Source organism: Coregonus clupeaformis, chromosome 13 (assembly GCF_020615455.1).
Source record: "Coregonus clupeaformis isolate EN_2021a chromosome 13, ASM2061545v1, whole genome shotgun sequence".
Lineage (NCBI taxonomy): Eukaryota > Metazoa > Chordata > Actinopteri > Salmoniformes > Salmonidae > Coregonus > Coregonus clupeaformis.
This window is the reverse complement of record NC_059204.1, coordinates 21848053-21868583: the sequence shown is the minus strand read 5'-3', so window position 1 is coordinate 21868583 and position 20531 is coordinate 21848053. Positions and strand designations below refer to the sequence as shown.

Sequence of the window (20531 nt, the reverse complement as noted above, 5' to 3'; positions counted from 1 at the left end):
TACGATAACTCTTGTACGTATAAATAATTCCAATTGTCTCCCAGGAAAGAGGTTTTTAACCTCAAAGGGATTTTATCCTGGTATAATAAAGGCTAAATGAAATTCAGACTGTCAGTTCCAATTGGCATACCTTTAAGTGCAATGACTTTGGAGGCGGGGTTCATGATGGCGCTGTCTGCGGAGATTGGTCTGCGGATGGGCGTGTTGGGGTCGGCCATGTCGATGATCACCACCTGTGCCTGCTCGCCCACCTTCTCCCGGATGCAGATGAACTTATCAGACTCCATCGTCAGGGTGCTGAACCCAATGTTGGCCGGGTTAATGCCTAAGTTTTGGAGCTGAGAGAAAGGGGGGGTTAGGCGCTATTTAGCTTTCAATAACCTGGGAAGTAGGAGAAAAGAAACCAGTTGAAACAGGAACACTGAGCGGCTCTAAAATAAGTCAATCAATAGCTAAAAGGTCAACCCATAGTAGGCCTCTGTCTCACACTGCTATTATAGAGAGATCAACATTTTTATTGCACTTCACTGTCAACTGGTGCCAGACAGAATGACTGAGGTGGGAAGAGAAAACGGGAAAAGTGCAAATTCAAATAATAAAATACAACACACTGACACATTTGGGTCATAACTTCTACATTTTGTAACTTAGTTAACCTGACGGTAATAAGGTTGACAACACTGCAGGTTGTACAATAGGCCTATCTGAACCATTAGATGGGATGAATGAAAGGCCATGGCTAAACAACAAGTGTTATGTGTGACTGACGGGTGATGTCATTGAGCCTGACACTGAGCAGCACTCCAACAGAGATGGACCAGAGCAGAGCTGCATAGTCTCTAAAACTGGGGGGCCGGGGGTAGGAATGGGGGCTGGGAGGTGATCATTGGCCAATGTAAAACATTGCAGAGCCCCTATCAATATGGACTCCAATGTCCTGTTCACAGCCTTGTGATACATTTGGCTCAGTTCATATACTGCTATGTCAACACCACTTAGAACTGTAACATGTAATAATACTAACTGTAAGTCGCTCTGGATAAGAGCGTCTGCTAAATGACTAAAATGTAAAATGTAAATAATGTGCTGAACATTTGAGGTGTGTCAGCCGAAACAATAATGCATGTCTGATGATGACAAGTAAGGAAGCACATGTCGGGTTGCTGCTGACTAACCAACCCTCATTAACCGGTAAACAAACGGTAAAAAAAATTCCAAACAGTCAAATGATTTGACCAACAGAAAATAGCCTACTAATTTCACTCCAGTACCAGCTTTTTGAGGTGCTCTCGCAGTCTTGACAGTTGATGGGCTATTCCGCTCCTCAAACTAGGTTCTGTACGCGTGACAAATAAAATATATACACAGAAATTTTATTACACTAAATTATGCAAATTAACCATGACCGTTCAAATGTACTAACCGATTACATCCCTAATGACAAGGAATTGTGGTGATGCTAACACACCCTATTTCTGGGGCTCTTTAAATAGATGTTCCAGAAAGTTCCAGCAGGGGAACAGACTATACCTGCCCTGAAAGCACCGGAGTTCAGTGGTGTCTCCCTGTCCTGTTCTGATCGGTTGTTGAACTCACAATGACAACATAAGACACACAGACTGTCTGTCAGCCTGCATGAGGAGGAGGTGGTGCACAAGTGGTTAACCTGTGTTTCAATAACAAAGACCTGCGGGAGGCTAGATTAACAGCATCACACCAGCTGCGCTCAGGCACCTCTCTACTGTCACCCAGTCTGTCTACCAGGCCTGGCTGGCACAGCACCTACAGACCAGCCTCAAACTCATACTGACTCACACAAACCCTGACACAGCAACAACCTGCCATCTGCAGGGAAGGGTTGCATACTGTGCCCATGGACCCATTTATCACTGAGAAGGGTCATGGTAACATTTGGTGGCACTGCGTTTCTGAGGATAAGTCGGATAGGTTCTCACCTTTTACTTTCTCATCATATTCTAGTTGTGTAATGTGGGACTGTAGATGTGTACACTGGACTAGGACTGCCAGGCATAATGTGTCTGTCTGTGATTCATACAGAGTAATAGTTAGCATACAACCTGCAGGTATTTGTCTAGGCTGAGGCTCATTAATGATGCAGGCCAGGGAGCTCCTTCTCCCTCCAGGGCTACTAGGGGCTGAAGGAGAATCCTCCATCTATCTAGCTAGCTGCTCAGACTTGGAAATGCAGCCAAAACTGAGTTTGCTTTCAGATCACATACCTGACACTGAGGGGAGTTGAATTTAAACTGAAGAAAAAAACAGGGCGGAGCCCTCAAGACACAGACACACACACAGGGCTGAGATGCCGCCTCTTCTTCTGCAGCTGGTATGGTAAGTGACAGGAATAGAGTCTGATAGAGAGAGGGGCAGGGGACAGGGTAGGGGGGAAGCGTTTTAACTGTACACAGCTGTTTGGCACAACCCCCCATGGCTCACCACAACTATTCAGACATTTCACACAATATAATTTGGCAGATTCATTATTTTCTTTAAATAAATCTTTATTACACAACAAAGGCCAAACAACGTACAATTTGGGAATGTAAGCAAAGGATTTTATGCCTCCTCACAAAGCAAATCTTGGAAGACATGTAATTCTAGGCTTTTTGCTACTGGAATTCCCCTAGCTAATGCCCTTGATTCTATAAAGTGCACATGAAGCACAAACATGGAAACCTACTCAACAAAACAACGTAGCCTAAGCCAGACAACTTGAAACAATTCAAACGTGCTCTCTTGCTGCACACAAGTCAAATGCTAATTTGTTGTTGACATATCCAGGTAACCCAGTTACCGGTTTTGACTGAATCAGGCCGGAGGGTGTAGTGTAGAGAAGAGAAAGCACATGGGTCAACTTCTCAATGTCTCCTCTGTCAATACCCCGCCCACAGCTTGGCCTGGCCCACTGCTAATCAGCTAACACAAACCACATTTCCAGGAAGGGCATGCACCTTTATCAATGGTGAGACACACCCTCCACAACCCGAAACGGCCTGCACCGCATTCTTTCACTCCCATGTGTAGCAGCCTGGGTGACTTTCAATGACATACACACAGAAATATAATAGCCTACAGACAGAGATGGCCTACTCTCAGACAATACATTCTGACCAAAGTTATTCATTTGACTTCTTGGACAAATTCTCTTCATCAAATTAAGAAAACAGCCAACAGTTCTAAGTCGAAAGTTGTGTAAAAGTATTTTAAGAGCCCATTAAAAGGGCTATTGGGGTGATAGGTTAAAGACAAATGTCAGGGTGAATAAGCGGGAACTCTCCTTTATCATTATTACAGACGAGACAAAAACAGAGATAGCTAGCTACCCATTTAATTGTATGGTTGAAATTCTATTACACAGATAGTTGCACATCAGTTCCTGTACCCGCCAGTTTAGGGTGCCATTTAGTATGGCACTGATGACATCACAGCAGCTTAACTATCCCTCATTGGCTGGAGGGATGCCCTGACCTTGCTGCTATTGGTCGGTGGTATGGAACTCTGTAGGCAGTGCGTATGAAGTAACGATCCCTAACTGAATTGAACAGTAGACAATGGAGCTCTGCTGCAGCTATACTACAGCAGCAGCCCTACAGCCAAACACTATTCATCCCTCAGTTCCATTTAGAGCTGCCTGCCTGGCCACTGTGGGTGACATCAGCAGCACAGGACACTCACACGCAAACACACTACAAAGGCTACCATCTCCCTAAAGATAAGCCTGGCCTTATCCAAGCCCAGAACAGAACACATACTACTACTCTTCAAGATATGCAAGGCTATTATTCAAGAGATTCCATTTATAAAACCTGACTGATGATTACATTTTAGTCATTTAGCAGACGCTCCTATCCAGAGCGACTTAGTGAGTGCATACATTTTTTCATACTGGTCCCCCGTGGGAAACGAACCCACAACCCTGGCGTTGCAAGCGCCATGCTCTATCAACTGAGCTACACGGGACTACATGATGACGGGACTATGATGAGTTGTGTTTGAAACAAGCCTAGTTGGAGGCTCAAACATTTGTGGTGACATTTGTACGATGATGACACACTGATGCCTTGTCAGACAAGGCCCTGGAGAATTTCACCAATGTTCTTTAAAATGACCAGTGCATATCATTCTACAAAAAATACAGAGCCCACATGGCTGATAAATCAAAGGGAATGTATGTAGGCTGAATATTCATTTGAACCCCTAGATATGATACCTCATCTTTATAGTCTTTCTGAATAAAGCCTATGCCAAAGCATTTGAGGGAGTCGTATATCTGACTGATGTTACTCGGCGTGGACACTGGACAGATCTCTCTCAATGGGAGTATCCTCCTGTCCTATAACATCAGTCATTCCACAATGGTCTAGACAGATTTACATGCTCTTCCTCCCCCATGTGCTCCCTCTATGCTGGGGGCTGGAGGAAAAGATTTTCATTCAACATGAAAACAGCTAGCAGGCATGCCCACAGTGCACTCTCCATCTCCTCTGCACATTGAAAGTGTTACACTGACCGGACCCAAATAATTAAGCTCAGAGTCAGACAGATGTTGAATTAGAGCAAAATTCTTCTGTCTACATCAAATTTCCATGGCCAGGCTAACATGATGAGCGCACGCTAAGCAGGCACTGTGAATGTGTGTTAAACCAGGTAAAACTAACACCATTATACACACCAACCTGGAGGAGGCTGGAAAGTCAGTTGTTTATAATAATAATAATATGCCATTTCGCAGACGCTTTTATCCAAAGCGACTTACAGTCATATGTGCATACATTTTTATGTATGGGTGGTCCCGGGGATCGAACCCACTACCCTGGCGTTACAAGCACCATGCTCTACCAATTGAGCTACAGAGGACCATTTAGTAATGAGGTTGTGTCCTCTCCTCTCACAGACCTGGTGTTGGGTTACCTACCCCTTGGCAATAGCTGGACTGGTGGGTTTTGGCACATGCCGGCTTAAGGCCTTTTATTCTGCATTAAATATGACATGTAAGCCGACAGCGGGGGAGCATGAGCAAGACTTGACAGAAGAGAGACGTAAAAAAGGAGAGAGTGAGAAAAAAGGGAGAGAGTGTTAGCGCCACAGCTGCCGCAAAGTGCCGCGCTTATTTATCTGCCGGGTGTCCTCGTCTGAGTTTACTTTGCCACGGCAGCATGATGAGAGAGAGAGAAAGAGAGAGAAAGGAGAGAGAGAGAGAGAGAGAGAGAGAGAGAGAGAGAGAGAACAGGGAGAGGGAGAGAGGAGAGAGAACAGGGAGAGAGAGAGAGGAGAGAGAACAGGGAGAGAGAGAGAGGAGAGAGAGAGCGAGGAGAGAGAGAGCGAGAGAGGAGAGAGAGAGGGAGAGAGAGAGAGAGAGAGAGAGAGAGAGAGAGAGGAGAGAGAACAGAGAGAGAGAGAGAACAGAGAGAGAGAGAGAGAGAGAGAGAGAGAGAGAGAGAGAGAGAGAGAGAGAGAGAGAGAGAGAGAGAGAGAGAGAGAGAGAGAGAGAGAGAGAGAGAGAGAGAGAGAGAGAGAGAGAGAGAGAGAGAGAGAGAGAGAGAGAGAGAGAGAGAGAGAGAGAGAACAGAGAGAGAGAGAGACAGAGAGAGAGAACAGAGAGAGAGAACAGAGAGAGAGAACAGAGAGAGAGAGAGAGAGAGGAGAGAGAACAGGGAGAGAGAGAGGGGAGAGAGAACAGGGAGAGAGAGAGAGGAGAGAGAACAGGGAGAGAGAGAGAGGAGAGAGAACAGGGAGAGAAAGAGAGAGGAGAAAGAACAGGGAGAGAGAGAACGAGCAAGAGTGAGAGAGATTGGGGATACAAAAAGAGGGATGAAAAAGGTTTACAGAGCAACGGATGAGTAATGATACCAGCCAGGTGACTGACTGAGCTGTGGGAAGCAGCAGACAGACTGCCACAAGGCCACAGTGAGTCACTCCTCACCCACCATCCTACCTCTCATCATCCATTACCATCACCACTACCTTTACAAACCATTAAACCATGTCTCTCCTACTCTCTTATCATTGTCACAAATCACATGAAAACCCCTAACTAAATCTTAAATGGCACTACAGTGGAGCATGCTCTGCATACTTCTGTTACGTAACACTGGGAAGCAGACAGGAAATCTAGACTGACAGAGGCACGAACCACATGCAGCTCTATAATAGATTAGTTAGTGCTGAGCCGAGCAGCTCCTGGTTCCAGATGCACTGGAGTGGCTGGATCAAATGGATACCCACTACACTACAGCCTGACTTGCAGATAGTGCTACAGTAGTGGTGCACTGTGTGGAACAGGGATAAACATCAGCAAGACTCCATAGAAACTAAAGAGAAAGTTAACCTCATAAGAGGTTTTCAGATAGTGACATAATGAATGACATCTCTGTAACAGTTTGTGATCTAAGAAATCTGTAATCTGTGTACAAGAAAGCTGCAAGTAAATTCAATTTAGATTTTTGGTGTTACTTGTCATTGCCAACTTCTGCTTCAGCACTCTAGAAGCAGCAGTAAAGATACAGTGTACCCACTACTGCAGCTGCTCTCCTCTACTCACTCAGCAGGAATCACTGACAAACTGAAAGGAAATCATCCCTTTCACAAAGCTGTAGCCTAGCTAAGCCTGGTGGCTACGAATGAGATTCCAGGTCAAGATGCAACTGCACTCTCTCTCCCTGGCTATAATCAAAGCTTATGTTACGACTAATAGGCTAAACCGCAAATCAGACACTTCCCCCGACCCCCGTGTTAAGCTCTCATCACCTGAGCGAGCCGCAGACCCATGCATCCATCTGCTGACTTAACCTGAGGTTTGCTTTTCCTCTCTTCCTTCAAGGGAACAAGGGCACCTTGCTCAGCACAAAAGCCCCCGTGTCCTGCAGGGATTCAAGGAAGGGCAGGATGTGCTGATGCTTGCAGGGGGTCCAGCTCCAACCTGCTCTATTACTCCACAACAGGAAGCAGGAGCCCATTGTCTAACAGACTGACCACGGGCCGGGGGGACATGTTACCAGCACCAACCCAGGGGTGAGGAAAACGGGTGCCCTGGTCTGACAGATATAAGGGAAGAGGGGGGAAAAGGAGAGCGATAAAAATAGGAATTCCGAGTGGAGTCCAGCCACTGGTCCAGCCAGTTCTGCTGACTGAGGGTTGGTTTCCGGATAGTTTAGTGGCTTTTCCTTTTTGTGAAATGCTTTGCTGCTTTATTGTACGTTCGGGTGGCCTACACTGAGGAATGTCAAGTGTTCAGCAATTCCATATCCTCACAAGCATGTCACGAGATATCAGCTGCTTACCAGGTGAGAGTTCAAAGTTCACCACACAAACCTTTTAAGGTGTCGTTTTAAAGAGCGCAGCCATAAAAAGTCCTTTCAAGGTTTTTTAACACCTATTACACACTAAACAAAGTTTAGTGGTGGGGTAAAATGTAATGTCTTCCATTTAAATGCCATTGGACGAGGGTTATTGCTGTGGTAAAATGCATAAATACTTTAAAGCAGTGAGCAGAGTCATGTAGGAGGTGAAATGTACAGTATGTGACCTTGAGTAGGGCATCTCATTTTCAGCTGAACTGGTTACATTGTTGTAATTTGTTCAAGCTGCATAAATAGAGATGATGAGATGCATGTTCTGTTCTCTGCTAGCAGCCCTAGTATGATAATATAGGCTACTACAGGTAGGGTCACATCAAGCAGATATATGTTCTTACAGATGCTCCCAGGACCATTGTTCATGTAATCAAAAATATTTTATGAAGAGAGACAACTAGCCATCTCTTGAATAAAGTGGGAAGGAATACAAAGATAGTGGCCTTATCGAAGTGAAACATTGCCTAGATATTTGATAAGCGCTTAGATATTTATTGACACATCCCGTTTTTCCTCTCTCAATATAAACAAACACTTGGCACAGGCGAGGAAACTTGACTCATCACACCCTCCTCTGTTACAGAATACTATTTGCAAGGGAAGCCTTTGTCAACACAGGGCCAGGCACAATGTCTTCACTCAGTGAATAGGAGTCCAACATGCATTATGTTCAAGACACTAGCTCCAACTCCCAGGAAAACCAATTGAGTGTGTGTGTGGTGTGTAAAAAATAACAATGCCTGGAAAAACAGTCAGACCCCTTGTACCTCAGAGAGTAAAAGTCCAGTTCTATATAGCCCGGGGACACTAAACAGCCAGCTGTATAAATGGTTGATTTATAAAAATGCAAGCTATGCAAGTGGCCCTGGGTGAGTGAGGCCAAGACAGAGGACACCCGCAAAGGGAGAGCAAATAAAGTGGATGGGAGGCTTTCATGTATAGGCCCAGTGGTGCAGTTCACCATGGGGTTCCCTCAGCCTCTGGGGTCAGTCTGGGTGAACTTAAGTGTGCTTTAAAGCAGACCGTACTGCTGCTGCTGGCTGAACAAATAGCCTTTATCTGGTCCGTCTGTAGAAGTCATGGACCTGACTGAGTTTGGCTGGCTGGGTCTCTGTGGCTGTACTGGACTTGTGTGTGAGAAAACATCCAACCATCCTACCCACTGGAGCACCGTGACGTCACAGAAGCAGATACGAGAGGCTGACGTTAAAGGAGTCAGTGACTGACTCAGATCATGTGACCACACTGCATCAATGGGCTCAGAGTAAGGCTTGGGTAGTTTCCTGGGAGCTAGCTAGCTCTCCTGTGTGTGTGGAGCCTAATACCTACCGCCCCAGATACATGACAGCACAGCAGAGATTTATGAAGACACTCCAGAAGGAGTGTGTGGATATAAACCTGACAGGGAAGCTGACAGATGATCACAACAGGCCTCTGCTATGCATTTCATTATGTAAACAGTTGACCTACACTGAAGGGAACCTTTGGCTCTTCATTTCCAATTACAGCCCACATGAATGGCCCAGTTGAAGGACAATGTGTGGGAAATATTCTGCATGATCCGCTGCTCATACCTCGCTCTACACTATCCGTGAAACACGCATGAAACAGCATATGCAGGTAATGCATTAGTGATGGCAGCTGGACTCCCCAGGGTATATATCAGTCAAATACAATGACTGAAGTGCCAATGACACAGAAATCAGAGGATACATAGGCTATTTCAGAAATAACCTCCCCACTTCTTATTAAACTAAACTTCTGTGCTGCGGGCGCTGTTAGGCCACAGAAACTAGTAAATAAATGCAATGCATTGTGCGAGTACAATATCCTTCTCTGGCTTTGCACTGAAAATGCTTTGATGTCTAGAATAACTTGACACGCACCGCAGGTCAATGTGAATTCTACACACACACACACACACACACACTATTGGTAATTTCAGTCAAAATCTATAATTCAGAGGCTGAGTACTAGTATTAAGTCTCACTCAGGATGCATGAGAAAGAGGTGGTGGATCTGGTGCACAACACCCCTGCCTCCCACACCCTACAGCTACAAATTACAGTGCCAGTTTAGCTCAATCTCAATGCACAGAATAGCCAGTACAGTATCTAACAGTCCCACCTTCCTCTTATCTTCTGGAACACCCACTCCTGCAATTAGAGACCTGTCAAAGGCATCAAAGACTCACCATAAACTGTACATTATAATTCCACAGACTAAAGGCCTTTACAGAGGCTTGTCTACATCGGACTTGATGTATGAATAACTAAAACTATATTTAGATAAAGTTGACTAATCAAATGTAGCTTCAGTAGCTAACAAAACAGGCACATTAGTGATATGGAGTGCTATTAGGGCCAGGACGATACCAGTATCTTGATAATCATTACTATCGTGGCAAAGAAAAACAAAACATGAAGCAGATTGAACTTCATTAGGAAAACAGCCCCAACGTTGGAAACCAACATCATTATGTTGTTATCCAGAGTCACATTTATTTTCCAAGATATATCACACCATATTTTACATACAGAGTTAAGTCTGCTTCGGGTTTTCATTTTTGCCACAGAAAAAATATTGCGATACTGGTACCGTCCCAGCCCTAAATGCTATTGCTGTGAGTGCACTGTGCAGCAGTAAAGGCTGGAGTGGATACTAGGTCTTGTGTTTGGGACTATGCCTGCAGGGTTAATTTGTGTTAACGTCACCATTCCCGTCTGCACAAAACTAGTGGACAGCCCTCCAATAACTTTGGCTCACAGTGACAGAAAGTGAGAGAAATATTTTTTCCACCTCTTCAACATCTGTGGTTAGCCATAATCCCCCAGAGAATATCCTATCATTTTACACCACAGATTGAAATACTGAGAAATTACAGTAGCGATTCCCTTCAGATACCATACAATATCCATGAGAGAAGAGAAACTAGAATCAAAGTAATAGCAAAAACAGCACTACTTCAGATGTAGAGGCAAAACTGCACAATTTAACAACAAAAGTGATGTAGTCTCAGTCACAAGCAGTGCTTTGTGTCTATGTAAGTATTGTAGTAAAGCTATCATTCTGACTGAAAAATAAATACTACATCTTTCCATCTATGCTTCTAATGACGGGTTGTGTGCGCGAGACATGCTTTAAAACAAACCAACTTTGCATTGTGCCTAGCAACAAATAAACACAATGTAAAAAAATATTTTTCAGAAACCAAGATGTAGGAAAATCACATGTCTCGTTCTGAATCTGAGGCTCCACAAAAACACCAAAGAGACTGATTTATTCATTAGATAGCTCACTTAGAGATCTTGCAAGCCAGTAGTCTTGACAAAATACATGCGCTCCAAGGAGCATACATGTTTTCCACTTCCTTAACTTGACCTACTGTGAGTTTCAAAGTCACCATGACATGATGTAGCCTATATCAGGCAAAACCACAAACACTCCCAGTCACACATATTGCCTAATAGAGGAAGGCTTTTTCATTGGTCTGAGTCTTTACCACTCCATGTTGTCTACTCTGTCAGATGTCATTTGTGGAGCATTTTAGTGCTTGGGGTAATTGTCCACTGAAAATATGCTATAGCCAAACTGCCCAAGATTTTAAACTTCTTTCACAGTAATCAAACTTATCTGTGATATGGAAAATCATTAGTCAGTATGCATTCATACATGACAAAGCCTTGTCTGCTTACGTGTTAAGGTGTGTCATGCACCTTCTGATGACATGCTCTCATACTATCAAGGTGTGTATACTCAGGAGGTAATGTCCATTCACTACTACCAGGAAAGCACTAGAATCGTGAGTCAGGCAGCCCACTTAACCTAATCAGCATGAATGAAAGGATATGCATGATACTGTTAGGGACGGAAAGAATGAAACGTTGCCTATTATTGAGTACTGACATTGAGGGAAATTACTATCAGGCTTGGTGTTAGCTAGAGACCTCACTCAGCTGGTTGAACTAGACCTGCTTATTCAAAACTGAGGCAAGAACAAGCGCAAATGGAAATGAAACTCAACTCGCTTGATAGTTCAGATGTGTGACTGGAAGAATGTTAGCTAAACTAGCTAGGTGGCTGGCTATCTTTAGCGAACTAATATTTGATCCGGGTTGAATGGTCATCAAATTTAGCTAGCTAACGTTATTTGTACATGCGGCAAAACACCAAACCATCCGGCATCGTAGTTAGCGATTGATGGTTTATTGCTGAATTGGTATTAATTTACTTCCGTAACAAGGTAACGTTATCTAGCTAGCAAGGCACTACGACACATACGTGAGTAGCTAGTTAGTAGATTTAGGCTAACGTTAGCTGGTCTGTGGTTAGTTGGCAAATTAGCTATATTTTATTTAGCTAGCTAACGTTAGCTAACTTCAACAATAAGTTATCGGCCTACTACTAACGACCTACCCGTCCATGCCAATGCCATGGGTAAGGCAACTTGCTAGTTAGAAACGATATCTATATAGTTACTGTATCTAGCTAACTAATGTCAAACATCGCGCGTCAGCGTCCCAGGGTGCCGGGCGACGATGTCATGATTAGCTAACTAGCTAACTTAGTTAGCCAACATTTATGTTGAGGTCATTTTCATTCGGAGATGAGCGATTCTTGTTACTCGTCGGTTATGTTGGTGTCCTAATGAACATGAGGAAAGTAATACATTATACTTTTTCAGAAATAGCACCATTCATTCAACATAACGTTACCTGCAGGTGCTCCTGAAAGCGGATAGGCAGGATCTGAGCCATGGCGGTTCCTTTGCTCTCCTCCCGATTCTCCTAATGCTAACACACTACGGCTTCTTCTCAGATCCTAGCCGGACAGCCAGGAAACGGCTAGTTTAAAGTCCAATTGGGTAGACTCGAAGACTTGTATGAAAATGTGTTGTCAATATACTGGTGATTTTATTCGTCTTTTTGCTGTTTACTTGCTTCCCCAGTGATGACGGGCTGCTGCCGCTGCACTGAACACCCTGGACCTGCAATGGCGGTGGTGGAGGCTGCTCCGGGGAGAAACAATCCGGAAATGGCAGTGTACTTCACTTGGGCGGACGAATACACATATTCATGTTTCAAAAAGTGTAATTTCAAATCATGATTAGCATTTTATGTAGGATATTCACTCTTGAAACCTATTCATTTCTATACAACCTAGGAAGAAGGACTAAAATGTAGTGTAAAGGGAGCATACAACTTGGGCGATAAGGATACATTGGTACTATTTCTTTGCGATTCGCCCTTTGATTTTTGCCACATCATTCGTCCTCGTGAATTAACTTCAGTTCCTACTTGCATACTCCGGTTCCCCACGGTTGAAATATGTTAAAGGGGTGTAGCCCTTACAATAAAAGCATGATATTAGCGTTTTGTACGGCTCTTGAATTCACTTGTTAATCTGGTCGATGTTGTGTGTATTTGCTTTGTCTTCAAACCACTCACTTTTTATAACTAGACTTTATTCCTCAACTAGATTTAAGGCCGGCAGATGGCGATATTGAGTAATTTCCTTTTACAGTCCAAAGGGAATCTATGCAGCCGGCTATACACAGCTTCATCCCCCATTGACGGGTTCATACATACCACGGCCGACTCGCTCATTAGGCGGCCGGCTATGGCAGCAGATTGAAAAGCCTGCATTTTCTGAGCTAACCTGACCAAGACGCACCTCCAACAACAACATATAAAACCTCACATAATTCTGGCCAAACACAATGACAATTTCTCTCAACCAGTGGCATTTGTGCATTTTGGGTGAGCGCTCACGATGCCCTTCGATAAGCAGTTATATTTTGTCAAAGGCATGGGCTCAAAATATTTTGCTTGTCCATTCCCAGCATGCCTCTCCATGGTGCTGTTGTGGAGACTCATCTCTGCATCGCTCCACCAACGTTCCATAAAAAAAAGTATCTAACATAAATCATGTAGCAGATATAGGATATGGTCAGTGGCGATTTTAGCATGTAAATCTTGGTGGGGCAAACTCCCCTTTTTTTGTTGTTGATGCATGCCAGCAAAGCCACTACACAACACAAAACAATACATTAACTGGACTATAATGGTGGCAAACGGGACCCAAAAACTGTTAGGGCCTACATAAAGCTGTCCCAACAGCTGAGTCCCAACAGCAGTCCCAACACCTTACCACTGTTACACCTGGCTATCAGCGGAGTCTTGTCTGGCAGCGAAACAGTTTATTCAGCCTCATTTACTGCCTTTAAAAATGTACTTGCTTAAACAAATGTGGTTTCTACTGACAATTGAGATGTACAAACTATGGCATAAGGGGAAGACGAGCGGATAAGAGGCAATCCGTAATTGCGATTAAGACATTAATGAGCGAGCTAGGACAGAAGTAGTCAATATAACTATTTGTTCAGCACTTTTGAAATTTACAGCAACAGAATTCAGAACATGGGCCGTTCTTAAAGTATTCTCACCGTACACCAAGTCAGAACCATAGGATAAATAAAGGGGGCATATAAGCAGACAACGAAAGCTCTTACAATATTCGATGATGACATTCTCTAAAACAGGCTATAGGCTACATGTGCACCACCAAGTCAGAACGGTAGGCTAAATTATGAGGGGAAAAGGGACCAAATTATTAGGATGAGGCACATGGGCTACTAACAGCTTACTACACAACATACACTTAGTATTACTTTCTTAGCTACAGTATACATATCTCCCTGGCATATTACATCATTTATGCAGCAGCATACAATACATTTTAGAAGTCACCTTGTTGTGCTGTGCTCACTTGAACAGGAAGGTGGCGAGGCAATCCTTTGTGGGCAAATTTTGTCATCAAACTTTGTCATCAAAGTCTGGCATTCTCTGGATTTATGGTGCTTTCAAGACAATTGGGAACTTTGAAAAAAACAAGGTTGAATCATGGCGTCAGTGATCTTCAGGTCGGATCTCTAGAAAGAGGCCAGAGTTCCCGACTTGGAATTCCGAATTGGAATTACCATTCAAAACGTATTTTACCAGTCGTAGCTCGTTTTTTTCTGTTCCCAGTTGTCTTGAACTCACTGAAGTCTGAGATTTCCCAACTCCGAGTTTCCAGTTGTTTTGAAAGCGGCAGAAGTCATGCTGGATTGACAGCATGGCCAATGTTGAATGTTTATCCTTTTGGAGAGAATGCCAAGAGTGTGCAAAGCTGTCATCATGGCAAAGGGTGGCTACTTTGAGTAATCTAAAATCTATTTAGATTTGTTTAACACTTTTTTGGCGACTACATGATTCCATATGTGTTATTTCATAGTTTTGATGTCTTCACTATTATTCTACAATGTAGAAAATAGTAACAATAAAGAAAAACCCAAACTTTGACTGGTACTGTATATATATCAATTTTTTAGCTAAACAGGTGGGGCTCAAAACAGTTGGGGCTCTGCCCAACCTGCCCTGAATGACGGGTCGCCACTGAAAAATACTATGCAAATCTTCGTTGCCATGGAGGCAGGGACCCTGGAAACACAAGACACAGACGCTCATATAGAGAAGCCATGTGTGTCATAAATGGATGGCCTTCGGACTCACTGTGGGTATATCACAGGCACACTGAGGAGTCGGTGATTACCCTCTGGCCCAGAGCTAATCTAGAGAAACACTGGTGACTCAGCCCTGACCCTTGTCATTTCCTATTTTCACTACACCACTACCATGCACATGACAATACCTCCTATTCCAGTGCAGAGTGAGGGATCCAACATGGATAAAGAGGCTCAGATCCACCGCTTAGATTTTTGCCATTGATTCTCTAAACATCTAAGCCTTCCTAAGATTCTAAGGAATATGTTCTGAAGAAAAGATGTAAACAGAAAACTAGCTGTCACGTCTTCTCCCGTAGCTCCCCTCCGGCACTCTGATTTGCCGGTCTACTGAGCCAACGGTCTGAGCGCACCACCTCGGCAACACCGGAATGGAAACCCAACGCACCCTAATCACCTCCAGCGCACCTGCACCTCATCATCTCATCACCACCCCTATATAGCCCTGGACTGTGCAGTGTTGTGTTGTGTGTGATTGTTAGTGTCTTGTCGTGTACTCGCTCTTTGTTGTGCTCTTGCTCAGTGTTAAGTAAACCCTTACATTGTTGATTCCTGCGTCTGCGTCCTGCCTCTTCGTATCCTCAGTACTCGTCACAGAATCACACACCAATCACGAAGATGGATGCAGCAGGTAATCCTCCTGGAGTTTCCTAGCGCCTCGACCAGCAGCAGATTGCCCAGCTGAACGCAGCCATGCAGGAAGTGCTACAAACGCTGCATAAACTGACCATCGCTCCAGTTCCACCTCAGGGAGCGGCGAGTGCACCCAGTCCACCTCCCGCGCTATCACCAACGTCTGAAGGACCACTTGCCCTGCCGGAGCACTATGATGGGAAAACGACGAAATGTAGAGACGTCCTGCTACAGATTTCACTGTATCTGGCACGTCAGCGTGGGGCATCTCCATCAGACCAAGCCAGGATAGCGCTGGTGATTTCGCTACTGAAGGGAAAGGCACTGGATTGGGCCATGGCAGTTTGGGAAGGAGGTGAGGCCACGGCGCTTCCCTACTCCACCTTCCTCGCTCGGTTCAGGGCAGTGTTTGATCATCCCACGGAGGGAAAGGACAGGGGTGAGCGTCTCCTCTGGCTACAACAGAGAGCGGGGGCCGCGTTCGAGTACGCACTGAGCTTTTGCACGGTGGCATCGTCTTCCGGCTGGAATGAGCGTGCTCTGCGCACAGCCTTCAGGAGAGGCTTACGGGAGGACATCACGACGGAACTCGCATGTCGGCACGATGAGATGTACCTTGATACCCTCATCGCCACGTCCATTCGTCTTGACGACATGTTGAGAGACCGACGGCGTTCCCAACACCTCCTGGAGCCTCGACACTCACCCCATCGGAGCTATGGAAACAGCCCTGCCTCCAAGTCCTCACCCATGGAGGTGGGAAGCACCTCCTACACCACCACAGACCACAGATCTCCTGGCGGCTCCCTATCTAGAGGGTATGACTCCCGTCGCCGCTCCGTGAGTGTTCCGTCATCACCTGTCACCAAACCATTGTTTTTAGTTCCCCTAACGGTGAATGGTTCTTCCGTCTCTTCGCTTTCCACGGCAATTAATAGATTCCGGATCAGCGGGGAACCTTATAGATAGGGAGTTGGTCTCTGAATGGGGGTTGTCCATCGTGCCACTGCCTTCTCTGCTACACGTCACCTCGCTGGACAATAAACCACTTGGATCAGGCACCATTACGCAAGTCACTCTCCCCATCACCATCACCATTCCCACACTACCTCGCCAACGCACCTTCCGTGTTCCAGTCCTTCGTCAATGACGTGTTCCGAGACATGCTGAGTAGACAGCTGGTGGTGTACATCGATGATATCCTGATCTACTCGGCTACGTTCGAGGAGCACGTCAACGTCAGAGCGGTCCTACTCTGCCTCTGGGAACACAGCCTGTTGGTAAAGGGGGAGAAATGCGAATTCACCAACAGGCCATCTCCTTCCTGGGACACAGGATCAGTCCTCAGGGGGTGTTCATGGAAAGAGCGAAGACGGACGCCGTCAGGTCATGGCCAGTCCCCACCACCAAGGGCCTACAGAGCTTCCTGGGCTTCGCAAATTTTTACCGGCATTTCATCAGGTCCTTTAGCTCCATAGCCGCCCCGCTCACCTCTCTCCTTAAGGGGGGGCCTCAGAAGCTGGCCTGGAACCCTGAGGCTGACGCTGCCTTCAAGAGGCTGAAGGAGAGGTTCACCACAGCGCCCCTCCTAAAACACCCAGATCCAGCTCGTCCTTTTATCCTGGAGGTGGACGCATCTGAGGAGGGTGTGGGTGGTGTCCTCTCCCAGCGGCAAGGTAAGCCAGAGAAAATGTATCCCTGTGCCTTATGACGCGCACCCTACATTCTCTCTCACACCTTGGCTGCTGATGTCTCCCGCTATATCAACTCCTGTTCCGTATGTGCCCAAATGAAGACACCTCAGAACACCCTGGCAGGCAAACCAGTTCCTCTCCCAGTGCCTCAGCGACCTTGGTCACACCTGTCCATAGACTTTGTCACCGACCTCCGACGTTCTGACGGCTTCACCACAGTCCTGGTGGTTGTAGATCGGTTCTCCAAATCATGCCGTTTTTTGCCACTAACTGGTCTTCCTTCTGCTCTCCAGGTCGCTGAGGTCCTGTTCCAACAGGTCTTCCAGCATTATGGACTTCCGGAGGACATCGTCTCGGACCGTGGCCCCCAATTCACCTACCGAGTGTGGAAGGCTTTCCTGGAGAAGATCGGGGCCACGGCCAGCCTCACTTCCGGGTTTAGGCCTCAGTCGAATGGGCAGGTGGAGCCCATGAACAAGGAGCTGGGGAGGTTTCTTTGTTGCCACTGTCAGGACCGGCAGGGTGAGTGGGCGAGGTTTCTTCCCTGGGCAGAATATGCCCAGAACTCCCTTGTTCACTCCTCCATGGGGCTCACTCCCTTCCAGTGCGTCCTGGGGTACCAGCCAGTCCTGGCCCCTTGGATACCCAGCCAGACTGATGCGCCCGCTGTCGACAAGTGGTTCCGCAGGGCCGGACAGGTCTAAGACGCCGCCCATGTCCATCTCCAGAGGGCCATTCGTCGGCAGAAGGACCAAGCCGACCTCCACCGCAGTGAGGCCCCCGTAGTCCAGCCTGGTGATCGTGTCTGGCTGTCGACAAAAAACCTCCTTCTCCGCCTGCCCTGTAAGAAACTGATCCCCCAGTTTGTGGGGCCGTTTAAGGTCCTCCGGCGCGGATTAATGAGGTATCGTACCGGCTGCTCCTTCCCCCTCACTACCGCGTCTCACCCACTTTTCACGTGTCTCTCCTCAGGCCAGTGGTTCCTGGTCCTCTGGCGGATGCCGTCCCCCGGGGTACGCCCCCTCCGCCCCTGGACATTGACGGGAGTCTGGCGTATGCGGTGAGGGACCTGCTGGACTCCAGGTTCCGTGGGGGACGGCTCCGTTACCTGGTGGACTGGGAGGGGTGTGGTCCTGAGGAGAGGAGCTGGGTTCCGGCTGGGGACGTTCTGGACCCCAACCTAATTCGGGACTTCCACCGTCGCCGCCCTGACCGGCCCGCTACTCGTCCTCGGGGTCATCCTCCTGGCCGGCGGGGGGCTACTGTCACGTCTCCTCCCTTTGCTCCCCTCTGATTCGCCGGTCTACTGCGCCACCGGTCTGAGTTCACCACCTCGGCAACACTGGAATGGAAACCCAACGCCCCTTAATCACCTCCAGCGCACCTGCACCTCATCTCATCAACACCCCTATATGGCCCTGGACTGTTCAGTGTTGTGTGATTGTTAGTGTCTTGTCGTGTACTCGCTCTTTGTTGTTCTGTTGCTCTCTTGCTCAGTGTTAAATAAACCTTTACATTTACATTCTGTTGTATTTTTGACTTTGTTTTGTTTTACCCCATATGTAACTCTGTGTTGTTGTTTTTATCGCACTGCTTTGCTTTATCTTGGCCAGGTCGCAGTTGTAAATGAGAACTTGTTCTCAACTGGTTTACCTGGTTAAATAAAGGTGAAATAAAAAAATAAAACAATTGTTGATTCCTGCGTCTGCATCCTGCCTCTTCGTATCCTCAGTACTCGTCACACTAGCTGTCTCTCTAGTCTTACACAGACATTATGTAAGAGTAACCGTTGGCTCTTTGGCAGGGCTCTAGCAGCAGATGTGAGCTCTGTGTCCTCCTGTGGTTAGATTCATGGGCTGAAGGATTCCCCCAGTTATAAAGAATGGACTGGACTGACACTAGAATCCGGTGCAGCGAGCCAGAGCTCGCACAGTAAGTCCTATAGAGGGTCTGTGGCTCATTGCCCACGCTCGCTCGCTCGCTCGCTCACCCACACACACACACACACACATGCATGTACAGATGCTCTCACAACCACACACAAACAAATGCAGGAATATGAACACGCATGCTCACACACACGCACACACACATTCACTGATCTCTCTCTCTTTCAGTCTGGCATTTAATCCACTGTGAATAAATCATGTGTATGCCTACCATTGGTCATGACCCAGCACTCCACCCTTCATACACTGTTTGCCCCACCTTGATATAGTACATAAATAATCCCCTCCTAAAATGATAATAGCCCAGCTTGTGGGGGTAATATAATATTAATCTCATACTCTGTGCTCAGATTCCTGGAGCTCCACCCTTGATCACTTGATTGTGACCATGTGGACTGTCAGTGTCACTTCAGTCATGTGCTCCACTGTGTGCAGATCCCACTACAGCTGTTCTATCCCGGATGAACAAGGGACAATAATATAACCGTCTCAAACCCTAACCTTAATCAATTTGAAATTGAACATTTGTGATCCAAAAGCATCACATTTTTATCAAATTAGAATGCAGCCACATCAAAAATAAAAATGTATTTGGAAAAACAATCCTTCCCCTTGTCTGATTATCAACCAGCACGTCAAGCACCCTTCACTGGCAGCTAAGTGATTATGGTTGGAAACAGGCCAAAAAATAATCAGCTCTAAATGACACCAAAAACACACACCAATCTAATCTACGTTGGCACAGTCTCTATCTCTCTCTGTCGCTCTGATTCTTTATTTTATGCCAGTTTAGAAGTGTCTAGTCCCATTGTTAGCTCTGCAGTAACATGCACCCTTTGGTCTGGAGCTGAGGGGAAGTTACTAATTGACTGTGGGGATATGTCAATGTAGATGCTCTTTGCTCCCTGTCCCTCCCATTAAAGAATTAAAGGGCAGTGGACACAGAGTTGTTGAAACATTCAACCACTGGCCCCGCACCATAGATATAAAACCTGATATATTGTCTATGGCCCTGACTCTGAAGGAGGCTGCAGTAGGTGGATATCAGCATGCTGTCTCTAACGTCCCCTTCAAACATCAGCCCTGCAAAAACAAACAAAAACCCTTGAAAATCAGTGATGCTCTATTCAAGGCATTGGAAATGCATTATGTGTACCCTACTATTCATATAGCTGATTCAGACTGCATCAATAGTGGTATGTGATCTCTAACTGCTTACAATTGTGAGGACAGACGCTGGGAGACGAGAAGCAGGTACAGGAAGTTAACATGAATATAAACAGACATGAAACAAAACACGGACAGCGTTTGGACAGGG

The 20531-nt window shown here is 46.1% G+C and overlaps 1 protein-coding gene across 7 annotated transcripts in view; it reads right to left on the bottom strand.

Annotated features, from left to right (window-relative positions):
* LOC121579762 (clathrin heavy chain 1) overlaps window positions 1-12397 on the bottom strand; it is a 47039-nt gene extending 34642 nt beyond the window's left edge. For 5 of the 7 annotated variants that reach the window (XM_041894631.2, XM_041894633.2, XM_041894634.2 and 2 more), the window contains exons 1-2: window positions 12089-12397; window positions 131-338 (exon numbers count right to left, since the gene is read on the bottom strand). In XM_041894631.2, coding sequence (XP_041750565.1) covers window positions 131-338; window positions 12089-12130 — 250 coding nt within the window. In that variant the 5' untranslated portion in view covers window positions 12131-12397. The remainder of the gene's footprint in view (window positions 1-130; window positions 339-12088) is intronic. The other 2 variants (XM_041894636.2, XM_041894637.2) reach the window with 1 other exon arrangement.
* Between the last annotated feature and the right edge of the window lie 8134 nt (window positions 12398-20531).